Source organism: Diabrotica virgifera, chromosome 7 (genome assembly GCF_917563875.1).
Source record: "Diabrotica virgifera virgifera chromosome 7, PGI_DIABVI_V3a".
Classification (NCBI taxonomy): domain Eukaryota; kingdom Metazoa; phylum Arthropoda; class Insecta; order Coleoptera; family Chrysomelidae; genus Diabrotica; species Diabrotica virgifera.
Genome location: NC_065449.1, coordinates 217,564,330 through 217,583,452, shown reverse-complemented (window position 1 = coordinate 217,583,452; position 19,123 = coordinate 217,564,330). Strand labels below are relative to the sequence as shown.

The following is a 19,123-nucleotide window of genomic DNA, read 5'->3' as shown; positions in this document are numbered from 1 at the left end:
ATAAAAAAATTCTCATTGCTTCTAGTTATTTCGGGTTAATACAGAAAACGTATTGAGTAATAAATTGAGTACAAAAAAAATCATAATCAATAATACGTTTATAATTTTCTCAAAGATCCGTCTTCCATCTGCAGGTCAATTTCAAAAGCCATTTCCTGCTTCCTGCTAAATTTGACATTTGACAGACATGACACTAGTGACAGTGACATTTCTCGACAAATGAGAAATGAACATAAAAATAAAGATTTTGTAAACAGAAATCCCCAACATTATTTTAACATGGAACTGTTTCGTACAAATGATTTCTACATATTTGTTAAGGGAGAATACTCTTTGTGGTGGGACCGGCAAACAGGTGCTTTTATTCCGAAAACAGGTTCGTTAAGTTTTCATTCATTTTGCATTATTTAAAAATTTATTTCTTAAACGTAACGCCCCCGGATTCATTTCAATTTGTGGAATTAGCTTTGATTAAAGTTTTACGTTTTATTTGTTAATCAATTGTGGTTAATACGCGTTTTATTCATTTATAATCTCTGTAAAGAGGGGCCAATTGTTTAGTATATCTACCTGTCCTGTAATATTTAATTAATGATTAGGTATACACATAATTAATATATTCATTAACCTTAAGACTTTTTGCTCTAAAGTACATTTAATTTTAATGTCATGGAAATTTTTGATTTGCAAGATTTCTCTATTGATTTGCTCTATTGATTTCTCTTACAGGAATAATCGAAAAAATAGAGAATTGATTGATCAGAAAATTATGTAAATTTAGACAGGAAACGCATACATTTCTTTAGAAACTAGTTTCATCAGAATAATGCTTCTGATTGCTTAGAGGTTTTCATTCAAGAACTGATGTAATCTAATATCTCAGTACAGGCTGAGTTGATACTCCATGAAAAACCTTTCATTTGGTATAAAGTATTAATATAAATGCTACAAAGACTTCTTGTCATAACTAGAATTAAGTCAATACATTCACTGCCTTGTTGGTCCTATAGAACCAACGTTGATGCTGCCACAGCAGTCCACATTGGTCGGATGACATTGTACACATATCTGCCTTACCAGGCTGTGTAGGTACCCTCGGATCCACTTATTTTATAATAGCTGCTCTGCCATTAGAGCATATTTAACTGTGTATGATTGTAGAAATGGGTCATCATGGTCTAGACCAGTGGTTCTCAACTTTTTTGAGTCATGTATAGGGTTACCATACGTCCGGATTTCGTCTGGACAGTCCGGATTTGAAAGACATGTCCGGATTGGCGTCCAGATATAAGAAATGTCCGGATTTTTTTTTTAATAAAAAAATATGGAAAACACGGCCCAACGGTGGGAAATTTTATTCTGCGCAGCACCTAGAAGTTGGTCACTGCTTGTCATGTTAAAACATAAGTGTAAGTATACATATTTTAAACTGGCAGAGATTTTCAATGTTGCGAATTGCAATTGCGAATTACGATGTTGCACATTGTTGCGAAACAGCTGTACTTTTAATTGTGCCATATTCATTTCGCATATATGTAGAGGTAGCAATGTAGAGGTAGCAACACAGTCCAATTCACATTTTACATTTTCTACAACCCCTTGGACTACCCCTGTCCGGATTTGGCTTTAATAAATTATGGCAACCCTAGTCATGTACTATTGCAAATAATGATATGTACCACCTGTGGTACATGTACCACAGATTGAGAACCCCCTTGTCTAGACACTATAATATGGCACACATACAATTTTTTAGATTAGATTTTTTATCATGAGAAACATGGTTCCTATTGGAACATGATCCATATAAAAATCATAATACAGTGGAACATTGATAGGTCAGATTAATCAGGACAGCGGCTGATCTGGGTTATCGAAAATCTGGGTTAGCCGGAGAATATGGTAAAAATTAATAAAATACGGTATCCTTACAGATCATATATATCCTATAATCTCCATTATAATTGCAAAAACATGAAATGCATAATATGCACAATACATCTAGATTACGTACAGTTGTATACAGTATTGTTCATTTCTTGGTAAAAAAATTAAGTCAGTTTCAGTTTTGTCAGTATTAAGTTTTTATTGTTGAAATGTTTGTCTGATGAAAATCGGGGTCTGGGTTAGCCGGACTTCCGGGTTATCGGAGGCTGACTTATCAGGCTTCCACTGTACAAGAGGGTTCTGGCTTAAAATAAACTTTATTTAACAAATAAACATGTTGACATGAATAAAATAATGAATAAACATTAAGTAAATGCTATACAAAAAAAAAAAAAAAAATGAAAATATGCATCTTATTGTGATTAATTTTTATAAAGTTCATTAAAACACTGTATGCACAAAAATTGCTCATTTGCACAACTTTTATAAAAGGTATCTACCTTTTATTTTTATTAATTGAATATTGGTGCCCTCTTCACTGCCATTCAAGCAACTAACCCCAAAAAATCAAGTATTTTTTGTCGGAACCTAGTCATGCAAGCTAGAGCTTGGTTTTGCATCGGTACTTATAAGACTCTGTGTTGCATACATATTTGTTTGATTACAAATCATGTGGATAACTCTGTTGTCGATGACTGCATCAAAAAAATCTCCCAGTTTACCAATTAATAGCCAGTAATGCTGCTACTTCTGAATTTACTTCTGACTCGATGAAGAGAATTCTTACCATATTGCAGTACTTTATACAAATATCTAATATTTAATATGTATTTTGGTAGCTGTTATATACATTTTTATAGTGTTGTTTTAATCATTGTCATTGTATGGCCCTCAGAGCCACAATTTGAGCATTTTTAGATTAATATATCAATAAAAGGCAACATGAGATCTTCAGATTAACAGGTGCCTACATAACCTACCTCTATATTTGGCTAGATGGCACTACATAATTTCTTGTTGCTTCAACAAATATAATGGAAATACAAATTTAATGCAAAGATTGCATTTATCTCAAAACTTCGTTTTTGGACTTAGACCACTGCTGTTCTGATAGCTTCTTATTATTTTACTTTATCTAATCTTTATCACTTTTTTGCAGGATGGGATTTAACTGACGCAGATGATCCAGCATGCCTGGGTATCTGTGATGGAATAATAGGAAAAGTTGAACACAGTCCACTCTTTGACACCAGACTGTTGCTAATTAAAGAAAGTCTTCCAGTAGGCAAACTCCATGGCGAAAATATGGTCTACAAAATAAAAAGCGTTGTATTTCTACCTCTAGGCCCAGAAAACGTCGACCTCAATTTAACACCATGCCCTAAGCACAAAATAATGGAATTGAAACAAAACCCCAACAGCTCTTTGTTATTTGATATACAGAAGAATAGCGCTTTTACCAAAACGTGGGGCACTTTGAAGAGTGCTGGGAATACGTTGAAGTACACAACTCAGCAAGCTGCCATGGCAGCTGCCGGTGTGCAGAAAAAGAACAATTTCAAAGACAAAGAGCGATTCGAAAAACAAATTGTCGAAGAATTTTATAAAATATTTAATGATACAAATTCTTTCTATTATTCGCATACTACAGACATCACAAATTCTCTGCAGAGATTATGTAATTTGTCCAAACAGGGTGCAGATTCTCAATCTATATGGAAAAATGTGGATGAGAGGTTTTTTTGGAATGGCCACATGCTAAAAGGCATCTTAGAACTGGAGGTAAACCTATAAATTTGTTGTATTTGATTTTCATACCATATTTGGGATAATTACTTAGGTTTTTCATAGAATTCACAATTTCTATCATTTTCTTGAATATTTCTGTTATATGCTTAACTCAATCTACTGTAGTATGATCATCTGCGATATTGTTGCAAAATATCCAATGTATTGGATTGGATTTAGATATTGAATGTGTTTTGCAATACCATGTATAATGCTTAAAGCCAATCAAATTGTTTATTAAAGCACCAATCCATGTTTTGGGAAAATATTTACAATCATTCCATGTTTTTAGAACCCTTTATGTGATCCATGGATATTACCTATTATACAGGGATATATTCAAATCGAGGATTGTAAAGTAGAGATGGATAGAGATTTGGTCGAAGCCAAAGAAAAACGATATGATACTTTTACATTATGTCTCATATCTCGAAGAAGTAGATATCGTGCTGGTACAAGGTAAAATCTTTTTAAACATGAAGAGGTATTTATATTAATTCGTTAATATAGTACAATCTTTATAAAAGCAGTATTTAAAATACATACTATCAGCATTACCAACATCGTCAGAAAAAATGGTAATAAATTATAGTGCAACTTAATACTAACTTACCACAATTTTTTAACTTTAATGTGACTTTGGTGACTGTCATCCTGACTGACCTACCAGAACTTGTATTGTTGTTAAATTTGCCCTTATTCATTTTTTGAAGAAATTTTTAAAACATATTTGGTTCATCAGGTTTATCATACTATAGCAGTACTTGCAAAATAATGAAATTTTTAGGTATAAAAGGCGAGGTGTAGATGATAATGGCGAAGTAGCAAATTATGTAGAAACTGAACAGATTATTTCGTATCAAACACATGAAGTATCATTTGTCCAGGTACGAGGATCAGTTCCTGTATTTTGGTCCCAACCAGGATATAAATACAGACCCCCTCCCAGAATTGATAAAGGTATTAAAATTTTAGTAATTAATATTATTATTATGATTATGAAGATATAATTTCTTAAAGAGAAATGTAACCATAATTTCTATGTTTTAATAATGATCAAAATTTACTTCTTAAAAAAATACCTCTTATCTCTCATAGTAAGGAAGATATCAGAAGAAGTGATTTCTCTTGTTTATATCTTTAACTTATAAATGATTTCCCCTATCTTCAACTTATCCATCATTCCACAGTTCCTCATTGGTACTATGTGATCTATGATACACACTTTCCTCATATTTATTTAAGACTAATTATTTTTAATGTTTGAAATTTTAGGTGAAGCTGAAACACAGGTGGCTTTTGAAAAGCATTTTACTAAAGAGATTCATAGTTACGGTCCCATATGTATAGTCAATTTGATTGACCAAATGGGGAAAGAAAGAGTAATATTCGATGCTTATTCCAACCACGTTTTTCAGTACAATAGTCCGTTTATAACATACGCGACGTTTGATTTTCATGAGTACTGGTAAGTAAAGTTATGTATGACTAATAGTTATTTGGTAAGTAGGCAGGAATAAAATGTTAATATACTTACTTAAAAATCTGTTTATTTCTGTAGTCGCATTCTGAGTTCCCTTAATGGCAAAATTATGAGTACTTTTGCAGTGTAACCGATTTAGAGTAATGGCACAGATGACCTTTTTTTCTCAAAGTACCTATTAAAAATGTTTATATTAACATTTTCTAAGCTGTCTGGTTATAGAATATAAAATACTCAGAAGCCAAAATTTGTACATAGTTTTGTATTAGAATGGCTGCGGATGTTAATTTTGTCTTTTGTAAGTCTATCTATTAATTAAGCCTAATTAACTGTCTGCTTTTCGCCTTAACTAGGCGAAAAATCTCAAGGACCTTTTTTCCTTTTTTAGTTACCGCTGTTCTATCCTCTTACCAATTTTTGACTCGCTGTCTTTACAAATAGAATTTCAGCTTATATTATTATATTGAACTTTTTTTTATTGCAGTAGAGGAATGCATTTTGAGAACGTTTCGATACTTATAAATGCTGTTAGTGATATTCTAAAAGACATGAATTACTGTTGGAGAGATAGCCAAGGACATATTTGCTCTCAAAACGGTGTTTTTAGAGTAAACTGTATCGACTGTTTGGATAGGACTAACGTAGTGCAGGTAAATTTTAATTCTATACAAAATAACAACAAATAGTTCTTAATGTTGTTGTAATAGCTCAGTTTATTATTTTTTTTTTGTTTTTAGACAGCAATAGGTAAAGCAGTTATGGAAATACAGTTCTGTAAGTTAGGATTAATTTCACCAGAAGGAATTATACCAAATAGTATTAAAAATACATTTCAGTTGTTATGGGCCAATAATGGCGATACTATTAGCAAACAATATGCTGGAACAAATGCTTTAAAGGTAATCACAAAAGAAACAATTTTAATAAACACATAGGTTTGGAATTAAAAATTTAATGAAAATGACCTGGTAAATAGTAAATTTTAAAATGTTCTCTATAATAAACGTTATTCAAAACAAAAAAACAATGAAGATAAAAAAATATAAAACAAGAATTTACGTTGGTCATGGTCATGTAGTAAAAAAAAACATTTTATAAAAAATAACAAAAAAAAAATAATAAAAAAAAACAAATTAACAATATAAAAAAATGCAACAAAAAATACAAAAAAAAAAAATAAAAATTTATAAAAAAAAAAAATGAACAACCAAAATAGAGTATTATTTAGATAATAATTGTAGCTAATAATGTTAGTTTGTTATGTATTTAGAGTTAGAAATACAGAAAAAAATTCCTCTGATTGAAAAATCAAATTTGTTTGTTTTTAAAATAACAAAATGTCTGGCTAATTGGCTCGGCCAAGGCCATCAAATTCACTCAAAAAAAAGGTCATATCATGATATAAGAACAATAACAATTTAAAATATACCTCTGACATACTGATAGGTACATGTTTTTAACAGTTCACTGCTCACTGGATACTTTGAAGGGAAGAAAAATTTAGCATATATGTTAAAACTTCGGAATCGGTACCTTTTAAGCGGATTATTATAGTGGGTAGTCGAAAAATAAAAACTTTATGGTTGTTTTGTTGGGAAATATTAGTGGTACCTATAAAATAATTTCTTGAGAAAAAAAACTAATATATACTGAATATTATAAAAAAATGGTATAGTAAAAGAAAATTAGAAAAAATATAACACATTAACTTTTCGGCATGTTACAAACAGTATCAATGTATCAAACATATAAAATGTAGCTAGGTGTATAATATTCTATGTTTTAGGGAGATTATACGAGAACTGGCGAAAGAAAATTTACCGGTATCATGAAGGATGGAATGAACTCAGCTAATAGGTTTGTTAATTGTATGTATTATTAAAATAGATTAAAACGAAATTGATAAGAAACATAAATGATATTAGTATGCTCTTCTGGTTAAATTGGATTACTTACGATATTTTATTGCAATGGCCACTGGATATTTACGACATACAACATATATTTAAAGATAAAAAACACATACGCTGATTTAAACCGTCAATATGACCTAAACTTTTTTGTCTGTCAAATTACGTATCCCTTAGGTTGAAAAAAGTGGTTTCTATTTTGTTTTTTCCTATCATTCTACGGCTATTTTTGGTTTTTATCAAATTTTTATTTTTTTTCTTCCCTTGTACAATTTCCATTGATTATTTTTTTATCAATCTCTGTGACTTTTATTTTTCTTCTAATTCTGTTTTCCCTCTTTTCTTTTAACTTAATTTCGTATGTTTCTTCTATTTCTGAATCCGTTTCCTCTTGTTTAATATTTTATTTCTTATTTTAATTTTTATTATGGCGCTGATGACAACTGGCTGATTATAATGATAATGTTTGAACAGTACTCTACATCGTCATCTGAGTTGGGTATGGTACCGACAGACCAATAATTTGTCACCAAATGTTAATTTAATGTACGCGAACTGATCATTGATATAATTGTCTAACACATCTATATAGAAACAAACTATAGTTTTTTTACTACAAAATACGCTTACGCAATTCAAGATTTCTGACGTTAGAGCATTGCCAAAACATTAGAATATTACTTTTCATCATAGCCATGTGCCTTTTACAGTGAGAAGCTAGGCATCATTACTTGTCAGAGATATTTTTCTTTGTTCTTGTTTACTATATAAATAATCCACGAGGAACAAAGTTTTCCTGTAGCTGGCTCTATACCATATATTACAAAAAACAAGTAAAATCTTTTATAAAAGGTATATTTATTATTAAAATTCCCTAAAAAGGGCTACATCACAAGCAGAACTAGTTTTCAATCTGATAACAGATCATCATCAGTGCTGACAAGGTGCTGACATGCTAACCACCCAAATACAAAAATATTAGGATAAAAACCCTTTAAATTTGATCAGTCATGGAAACATTGACTATAGTTGTGAAATTAAACATGGATGCACAAAATATCACATGTATTATGCTCAGGGTACCATTTGACCCCAAATTGAGTTGTTCACATGTTGGTTCACATTCAACCATATTGGAGTTGTCACCAACCATTCAACATGTGATCAACTCAATTTGGGGTTAAATGGTACCCTGGGCATAATACATGTGCTATTTTGTGCATCCATGTTTAATTTCACAACTATAGTCAATTTTTCCATGACTGATCAAGTTTAAAGGGTTGTTTTTTGGTCAATTTTGGTGGTTAGTATGTCAGCATCTTGTCAGCACTGATGATGATCTGTTATCAGATTAAAAACTAGTTCTGCTTGTGATGTAGCCCTTTTTAGCGAATTTTAATAAATATAAAGGATTTTACTTGTTTTTTTGAAGTTATACTTCTTTAGGCGCGATTGAGAGTAAAATTTCATAATACTGCGCGCATGCGCACACAGACAGTATGGCGTTTAGTTGCTGAATCTTTCAAGTTATGTATAAATATATCAGTGCAAGAAAAGGTGTGAAAAGAATATATTAGTGTTTTTAGTAAATATATTTATTTTAATTTTTGTGTCTTTGGATTTGTTTTCCTCAGGAGTAAGATGAGTATTATTAAAACATTTTATTGTATATTTATTATACTTCACCTTGCTTGTTTGTTACCGTGAATTGTCAATAGGTACGTCCGAACCGATACAGACACAGTACTCGTAGCGTATTTGGTATTGGGACCGTGCAAGTTCGGCAAAGCGACCTCTATTTCTACGCTCTGTACTTTTATTCGCACTTTTAATTATATTGGCCAATTATATTAGTCCTGGTTGCTGGATAATTGTCAAGACCATAGTCCAAAAAAATAATAAGAAGAAAAAATAAGATACAGGTTATGTTTAGCAAACGTAAACAATTGTATGTAGTAAATAAAATCAGTTATTAAAATGCAGTACTGCAAGCAAAATACAATTAATTAAATTTACCTTTATATAATAATTTCATATCATATCAATATTGTGGAGCAATATATAATTTTTCTGCGTCAATGACAGAAGGTATGAAATATACGTCAATTTGACAATTTCAATTGACAATATGAATTATTTAAGATAGATGCAATATTTCTCCGCGACTCGCGCACGGTCGTTTCTCGTTTCCCTTTCCAAGTACTTGCACACCGCGAATAGCAATCGGCCAGAGATGGAGAGGTCTTGAGTTCGAATCCGGAGCAATCCTATACTTTTTTTTAATTTTTTTGAAAGCGGTAAGCACAAAATTAGTTTGGTGTTTAAAAAAATTAAAACAAACTGTTTAAAGTATATTTCATTTTAAGAAATCATATAATATAAGTATAACTTCTTACGTGCGTACAAAGTACACACACATTCTTTTTATATAAATAATATCTATAATTCTTTATTCAAATTAACGTCAATCCGTTTTCATTATATTCAATATTATCATAGTATCTATATAATCAATAAAATAGATTATTTCATTCATAGGAGATTCTGACCAATAGAAAGCTACAGAAATAAAAATTACAGTGATTATTTTTTAATGATTTTAACTTCCAATCGTATAGTAAGATATTTGATCACGTGTTTAATTCTGTCCAATCAGATTAAAATTATACTGAGAATTATTTACTGTAGAAAATTACCGATATAATTTTTTTAAGTAGATTGTTTCTGTTTAATGGCAACCAGTTTCCTAGTTTTGACAACTGTCACATTTAAGAAAATATCCATAATATACGTATTAAAAAATAATCTTACGAATATCACACGACAGTAAGAATAAATAAGAAAATAATGCTTCATTTTTACTCAAATTTGTTGTCATTGGGCAATAGCCACTCGAGCCCTGCGGGCTCTCGTGTCTATTGCCAGACAACAAATTTTCGAAAAACTGTCGCATTATTTTCAATTTATTCTCACTCTCTTGTGATATTATACCCGATAATTTTTGATAATATCCCGTCGTCAAGCATTACGTCAGATGCCCGTCGCCGTCGCTACTACGCAAAAATGAACATTCAGTGACATTAATGACAATTAATGTCCGACTGGTGTATTATTTGACAAATAATGACATTATTTCGAAGCTATTAAGTACGATATAAGGCCCAAGGGCGTGTTATTGAAAAATAATGCCCTAGGGTCTATTAAATTTAAATAACGAGTTAAATACTGTCAAGTTGACAAATAAAACTCTAAGTAAAACTATGGTTACCACAATTACCTTACGACTATTGCCGCTAAATGTACTTATTTAAAAACTAATTAATTCAAAATTCATTCAAATCTTCTGCGTATAAAGAATAATTTTGTCGGACATTAAACGTTGAAGGCACCACGGGCATTATAATAATAACGCTTTCGGTCAACGTATATACCTCGGGCCAAGGGTCCTCGGTCTATACACCATTGACCTCAAGCGTTATTATCCTTATAATACCCTTGGTACCTTAATAACTATAATGTTTTACAACTTTTCACAGAGAACACCAAGAAACAGGTTTATCAAATATTCAGGTGAAGATATCAATAAAATATTAGTTAAAATTATTTAAAAAGACAGTTTTATTCATGAAATAATCTCAGCGAATTACCCTTGATCTTTAAAATTATTATAGACTTGTTGCCCTCGTGCCACTTTGACATAATTTCACTCCTCTTCGGGTCGTGAAATTAAAACTGTGAAAGTGTCACTCGGGAAATAAATCGACAATTTTAGAGCTCTCGTCGTGCAATTACTAAGATAATTTAATATTTTAAGGCTAAGAATGACAGATGCATGTACTGAATAGTATCTAATACAAGTAAAATATTGTAGGTATAATAGCACGAGGTTGTTTATAAAGTTATAAAGGTTTTGGATTTTTTTATCTAAATTATGTGTTTACAGGTACTTTATTATTATTCATATTACTAACCTAACACAAAAATACTAAAGTATAGCTATTGAAATAAAAATACAAATATCTATAAAGAATACATTTCCTCAACTAGCAAATGAATTTTTTTTATTTGATTATTATTATGGTACTTGTACTAAAACAAACTACGAAGTCCACCGTGTCGTTATGGAGTGTGTAAAGGTAGGGCCACACATATCCGCACCGAGCCCGCACCGCGTCCGGGCCAGCATGGCCATTGGCCAGCCTGATTGGTGCGGGCGCGGTGCTGACTCGGTGCGCATATGTGTGTCCCGACATTAAGACTAATACACGCTATAAACAGTGGCGGCGCCTGGTGTAAAATATTGGGGGTGCACACATAATGTTAACATATAAAAAGACTTTGAGACCCCATTTCCGTAGGTAAAATTTTTTGAGTGTCTTCAAATTATAAAAATCAGAGGACCTTATTAAAAATTACAATAAATAATGTATTTTATTGACTTAAAATTATAATTTAGTGTTTAAATGTTACAAGGAAGTTGTAACGAAAGTCAGTGGCCTGTTATTTTTTAGAAAAATTATTCACAAACAAACTCAGTAAAATTTGGAATTTCTTGAATCATTTTTTTAAATTGAAAACATTGCGAGTGCAGTTAATCGATTCTGGCCCATATCTATTCTAAGGAAAGTTTTGATACGTTTCAATGCAGAGAGACATCGGTCTGTTTCTGCAGTTGTCACTGGCATCGTAACAAGTACATAATTGGAGAATTCAAATTATTTCAGAAAAATCGTCTTGTAAATTATTTTCAATCAAAAATTTAGTTAAGTGGACTGCGCCGGATAGTTAAAATCGTATCTTCTATTTTATTCATTATGCTTCCTCTTCTCCAAATATGTGCTTCACAGCTACACAATTTGTAAGTTTTTACACAAATCTCCATTTTAAATAATCATTTATAATCCCGACGTTTGCACTTTGGTACATTCTTAATTAACAAATTAGACCAGTAAGGATCTGTTTTTAGGTGGATGTGAGAGGTGGCATTCAGATTTTTGCGGATAAAGTTAGGTGATAACTTCGTTAATAATAATTGATTTATGCTCCTTCTCAAATATGCCCGGAACATTAATAAAAAAAAAAAATATTCAAAAATTTCGTTTTTTTTTCTACTTTTTTTTGCTTATAACTTAAAAATTATTCATTTTAAAACAAAGTCGTATAAGAATAATACAAAGATAATTAAATTTTCTATCAGATGCGATTGGTTAAAAATGTCTTAATTTATCACCCTTACTTCAAAATAGCAACTAATATAAAATAAGGGGGCAAAACAAGCCTGTCCTTATTCAATGATTTTCGATCACTTAGGTTACACTTGGAACTTCCTAATTCGCTTAGAAAATTTTTGTAATGTGCTAAAACCTTACACCAAATTTCATTAAAATTGACTTACTAGATTTTGCATAATAATTTTGCAATCTAAACTTTTTTTGAAATCTTGCACAAGAAAAACTAGAACATAAAAAGATTTGTCAATTTTTTCACATATAAAGAAGTACTCCACCTATTTAATACACTTTAAAAAATTGAAATCGGATTATTTAAGCAGCCTGGGCAATGTTTTAAAGTTATTAACAATTTTTTGGCTTATAAACAAATTAGTGCTGTGGCCAGGAGGGGGTGCTACGGGCTCCTTTATTTAGATGGACGTACCCAAGTTTTTTTATGTATTTTGACCCGTAGAACACGAATTTTTTGGGTAACAGTTGATCCGGATGTCGATGAGATTGTTATAAACAAAGAACTTGAGGAATTACATAACATCGATTTTTCGCAAAATAAAACATTTTTTTTGTATTTCTTGGGTAATTCTAAGCAAACAATGTTCTTACAAGTTTTTTCGTAGGATGCATAGTTTTCGAGATAAACGCGGTGGAACTTTCAAAAAATCGAGAAATTGCAATTTTTGAACGCGAATAACGTTTGATTAAAAAATAAAAATAGCAATTCTGCTGACAGCATTTGAAAGTTTAATTTAAATTAAACCGGTTTGAATTATTTGCATTGCTGAAAATTAATTTTTTTATTTTTAAACAAAGCTATTTGTTTATAAGCTAAAAAATTGTTTCTAAATTTAAAACATTGCTGAGGCCCCTTAAATAATCCGATTTTAATTCTATAAAGTGTATTAGATAGGTAGAGCACCTCTTTATATGTAAAAAACTAACAGACTTCTAAATGGTCTACTTTTTGTTCAGAAAGATTTTAAAAAATTTGAACTTTTTTAAAAACATTTAGATTGCAAATTTATTCTGCAAAATTTATTAGATCGATTTTAATGAAATTTGGTACACGATTTAAGGATGTTACAAAGAATTTCCTAAGCGAATTAACAAGGCTTTAAGTGCCACCAAAGTGGTTAAAAAATATTGAATAACAACAGACTTATTTTGCCCCCTTATTTTGTATTTATTGCTATATTGCAGAAAAGGTAATACCTTAAGACATTTTTTACCAGTCGTATGTCATACAAAATTCGATTATCTTTATTTTATTTTTCTACGACTTTGTTCCAAAACGAATCGTTTTAAAGTTATAAGCAAAGAAGCAGAAAAAAATCGATGTTTTTCGAAATTTTTAAATATTTTAATTTTTTTATTAATGTTCCGGGCATATTTGAGAAGGAGCATAAGTCAATTATTATTACTGAAGGTGTCACCTAACTTTATCTGCAAAAATCCGAATGCCACCTCTCACATCCAAAAATATACGTTTTTTCGCAGATCCTTACTGGTATAAATTGGGTTTCGGCATTTTTAATTTTTCTTCTAAATATAATGAGGAAAATTTAATTGATTTTAAATATTCCACGCTAACATTTACATCCACAAATCCTTATAGTTCAAGCAAAATTTAAACATACGTGTGCCGTGCACGTTGAAAACACCATAAGATCATGCCATAAGATCACATCCGACTTGTGATCCTATGGCCATCTAAACTTGTGGGCTATAGCGGGTAGCGGGGCGGGTGGTGAGTTGTATTTTGCGGTATGAAAAGTCATTGGTATAGGAACCACCTTGAGAGCGGTGAACGCGGGGTTCTGTCTAAGGCCTCGCATCCGTGAAGTTTCTCCTTTGAAATAGAATAAAAATAATTAAATGTTACCTATTAGATACCTACTTATAAACTCCTTGAATCTGTTATTTCGAATTTAAATTACTGTATAGTTAGATTAAAATGTTATTTATAGAATGATAAATATTACATATATGAATGTTGATGTGAAAATAATTTTGGGGGTTCACGTGCACATGTGCACTTATGGAGAAACCGCCACTGCCTATAAATCATTTAAACACTACACATTATTTTATAACTTTTCCAAAGTCTTTATTTATTTATAAACAATCTCGTGCTAATAACTATACAATATTTTATTTGTATTAAATACTATTCAGTACATGCAACTGTCTAGCCGTAAAATTTTATACGATCTATTTTATTGATTGTACGCTATAATATTGTTGTTAATTAATAGGTATATTTCGGGAAACTATTCATAAAGTAATGAAAAGCGATTGACATCATTATTAATTAGAAAAAAGAATTATGTATTATTTGTACAGTAAACAAGAACAAAGAAACATATCTCTGACAAGAAATGATGCCTAACTACTCACTGTACGAGGAACATGGTCATAATGAAAAGTCCTGTTCTAATATTTTGGTAACGCTCTGACGTCAGAAATCTTGAATGACGTAAGTGTATTTTTGTAGTAAGAAAACCATACAAATGTTTTTTTTTACACATTTCTATTTCTTATTTGGTATTAAGAGTAATTAAAACTTTTGATTTTACACAGTTTATTATTGTAGATATTACAAAAACCACTTCAAAGATACCCTACGTCAGTATTGCTTAGATCTTATGCAAGGGGTAAAGTTATACGAAGTAGAAATACAAGATTTTTGGTCGAACTTACTTAGAATTGGCGGCATAGCCAATGAAATTCTACCGGAGGAGATACCCTCCGTCGCACCCCATTTAGCCCTTCAACCAGAATTTGAATTTGCACGTGCCGTTTATCAAATTTCTAGGTCAGTCCCCGATTTGGAGAAACATTTATTGAAGTCACTTGTATCGAATGAAATTAAATATAAAATATCAATTTAATATTTTGTTACTGTTATTAACTTATTTAGATAGAAATGAGTTTCAATTGGGGGTATGAAGGACGGTTTTCTATACAAAATTCAATTTAAAAATTTAGATAAATAATCATTTAGTTGTAAGACGAAATAAGAGCCATTTTATATTTCAGTTCGTTCAGAGAGGTTTCAAACCTTATTAGATTATCATCAGAGAGTGCATATATGATGATCTCTGAACACACTAAAATTTGGGCTGTCAGTATCGATTCACAACGAAATAACATGATGGTATGGATGTCGTGGCGACATCTGCTTAAAACTATCTGATGATAACCTAATAAGGTTTGAAACCGGTTAGGGCGCTTATGATGATCTCTGAACGAACTGAAATATAAGAGGGCTCTTGTTTGGTTTCACAACGAAATGGTTATTTATTTATATTAGTTTTGCTCCTATCTGAGTATGCGGGACCATTTTTCGTTGGAGTATTTGCCGCGCTGAACAGGCGAGAAGTGAGATGTAACTTTTAGATCAACCTCAGCCTTCTGTGTTCCAGCAATTCGTTGGTTTACAAATTTTAGAAACCACGAAGGTGTTATCAGAAAATTGGTCCCAATAAAGTTTTATTTTTAATGTTATTTTAATTTTATTAAAAGTAAAACTTTTGTGTTATAAATTTACATTCAATTTATAAAGACATCTGGAACAAATTCGCATGCTTAATCTTAAGAATTTACGGAGAAAAGTCACTAAATTACGTACGAGATTTTAGATAGAGATTTTATGATGAAATGAATCCACGCTATCATTGTCACTATCTTCGTGCAAATGTATGATGAATTCATCACAATATTTAACACCATTTTGAAATTAGAAATCCACCTATTGATCTATCACATATTGTTTTAGAGCAGCTCACACTAATTAAATTGGACTTGAGTTCGGCTGGTGAAGTGAATGATTGTCTTCCATTAAATTTTTTTTGTTATGCGTCGCAAAGTAGGAACTCGTTTTGCGCGACATTAAAATATTATACGACAAAGTAAACCTGTGTCAAAATCGTCCAAGTCGGATTTTGGACTTTCATTCTTTTCTTTGACCTCGAAAATTATATTGAAACGAGTAAACAATGGACTACCCCAGCTAATTGAAATAATATTCGAAAATATTACTTCAACCAACCAAGATAGCCATCGTTACACCCTTAGCTTAGCTCAGTCACTTAGGTGTGTGTTCGTCTTGTCTTAACCTCAGATATGAACTCTGAAAATTTAGAATGGAAGCAAACAAAACAGTATTTTTAACTAATCATGTTTATTGTTCATAAAGATATAATAAAAATATGACTTAGTAAATTGCATTAACAAATATATTCAAATTCTTGCCAAAAACTAACAATTCTGGATTATACTTATGGCTTTTGGCAGCTGATGGTAACTTCTTGACGTCGTATGGTACTGCTGTAGACTTCTTGTAGGCCTGGACGGATCTTCGGCCCTAGGCCCCTGCAGTTGTAGATGGTAATTGTTGCAGTCTAGTTGCTGGTCTCCATTGTGTCAGCCTTAGTTTCATCACCGGTGTGGATGGCTTGAAGCTCCCGAAGGGAGAAAAGTTTGATTTCTTTCCAAAAACTGTAACATTAAAACACATATCAACAATCAAGAAGTTAATAACCAAACTGTACCTTTGCCAAATAGTATTCAGAAATAGTAAATGGCAAGGGTGAATTAAATGGAATTTAGATGAGGAGAATAGTTAAAATTTTGATTACTAAACGTGCATACATGTAAATTAGAAAGAAATATTTAATAGATGAGAATGTAAAATATAGAAACTAAACACATGGTTTAACATTTGAAGGTTAGATATAAAAAATATTAGAAAAACTGTTAGATGTTGAACTGTGATTACAAAAAAATAATAATGATTTCTTACCCCAAGAGAGTGAAAGTCTGGAAATAGATAGGGCCTTATGGGCCCCTCTTTAAATAGATTTATTTTTCCCTTTCATTTTGATCTTGTGTCAGCGAGTAGGGATGAAGTGTCACTTTCCAGTGGCGGGCATGTTCCGTATTGAGACAGATACTTCCAGAGTAAGAATACGGGGTATGTTCAGTATGTTCAGTTGATGATTTAAATAAAAAAAGATATAGTAAAAGAGGATAATAAAAGAGGGCGCCAACGAGTTTTTAACGAAGAAAACTGGTAAAACAAATAGAAGAAAATTATTGTTAGTGAAATATAAAATAAAATAAAATAATTATTTAAAAATAAAATATCAAAGATGTGACGTTTGTAACGTTACAATATCGAAATACCTTCTTTTCGGTTTTTTATTTCTTAAAATCTTTTCAACAGGCTGATTTTGTACCGCTTTTTGCTTCATAGAGCAATTAATAATAGTCTGCCTTTGTACCGCTAGCAAAGCTTTAGGATTATAGCAGGATAGTCTCATATCTCTTGGACCTACGGTATACAAGGAAGATAACAGGACAAATGCTACGCTTCAACCGCCTAATATTACCCCTACTTTCAGCTCAGGTACTCATTTTACTCAGACTGAGTCGATATTCTCGCTGGCGTTGGAATGGATCCTCGGTCTTATGCCTGCTAGTCAGACACTCTACCGCCTGAGCTATCCGGCCGATGTTATTTTTTAACCTCCCAATTTATTTACAATCTGTAAAACAAGTTACAATGAGTAAATGTTGTGACCACTAATGTAGGAGACTTAGAGAAAATGATTCATTAATCATTTTCTTTACAAATATTTTACATAGATATAAAATTGTTTGTCTCTGGGAATTACGGCACATATAACTAAAATCGCGATGGTAAATCACTAGATGTTGTGTCAGTCTGTCTTCGTATTTCTGTGCGAAGTTAGTAATTTCTTCTTTTACTGTTGCAATTTCTAGATCGCGTCTAATAATATTATTTGCAACATACCATGGGACATTTGTTATTATTCGAAGAACCTTTGATTGGAACCTCTCCAAGATTTCGATATTGGAGTTTGATGCAGTACCCCAAAGTTGGATCCCGTAACTCCATATTGGCTTCAAAATTGCTTTGTAGACAAGTACTTTATTTTTCATCGAAAGTGATGATTTGTGACCAATCAGCCAGTATAGATTGTGTAATTTGAGACAAGTTATTTACGCTTCATAAAAATGTGTGTTCTCCAGTTTAATCTTTGGTCTAAGTGCATTCCAAGGTATTTGACTGTTGCTTGCTGTTTTAGTTGGTGGTTGTTGCCCATGTATAAAAACAATTAAATTTGCTACAAACTCCCTCGTTTGTACAGACAAGACTCTGCTTTCAAATCTTAATTGAAAATTCATGTTAACGATTTAAACACTCAAATCTATCACGGTAACACCTCTTAAAATACAGGCAAAAGAAAAAACAATACTTTTTTCGCAAACTGTACAACTACGTCTCTTTTAGTAATCGCAAAATAATAATGACGAATTTTGTTGCTGTCCACTGCGCATCGGATGTGGAGTCTAATGTAAAAAAAAACAAGTCTCAAGCTATATTTGTTAAGTAGTACCGGATATACAAGTACCTATCTTTTAGTAATCGCAAAATAATAATGACGAATTTTGTTGCTGTCCACTGCGCATCGGAGGTGGAGTCTAATGTAAAAAAACAAGTCTCAAGCTATATTTGTTAAGTAGTACCGGATATACAAGTACATACCTATCTTTTAGTAATCGCAAAATAATAATGACGAATTTTGTTGCTGTCCACTGCGCATCGGAGGTGGAGTCTAATGTAAAAAAACAAGTCTCAAGCTATATTTGTTAAGTAGTACCGGATATACAAGTACCTCTCTTTTAGTAATCGCAAAATAATAATGACGAATTTTGTTGCTGTCCACTGCGCATCGGAGGTGGAGTCTAATGTAAAAAAAAACAAGTCTCAAGCTATATTTGTTAAGTAGTACCGGATA

General features: G+C 31.6%; 1 protein-coding gene across 3 annotated transcripts in view; it reads left to right on the top strand.

Moving 5' to 3' along the window:
- Positions 1-208: 208 nt before the first annotated feature.
- The window catches only part of LOC114343019 (phosphatidylinositide phosphatase SAC2), a 49,771-nt gene continuing 30,856 nt past the window's right edge, over positions 209-19,123 (top strand). For 2 of the 3 annotated variants that reach the window (XM_028293832.2, XM_028293831.2), the window contains exons 1-9: positions 209-376; positions 3,047-3,669; positions 3,968-4,134; positions 4,463-4,635; positions 4,951-5,143; positions 5,643-5,808; positions 5,896-6,057; positions 6,945-7,015; positions 14,890-15,111. In XM_028293832.2, the coding sequence (XP_028149633.1) occupies positions 220-376; positions 3,047-3,669; positions 3,968-4,134; positions 4,463-4,635; positions 4,951-5,143; positions 5,643-5,808; positions 5,896-6,057; positions 6,945-7,015; positions 14,890-15,111 (1,934 nt within the window). In that variant the 5' untranslated portion in view covers positions 209-219. The remainder of the gene's footprint in view (positions 377-3,046; positions 3,670-3,967; positions 4,135-4,462; positions 4,636-4,950; positions 5,144-5,642; positions 5,809-5,895; positions 6,058-6,944; positions 7,016-14,889; positions 15,112-19,123) is intronic. The other variant, XM_028293833.2, reaches the window with a different exon arrangement.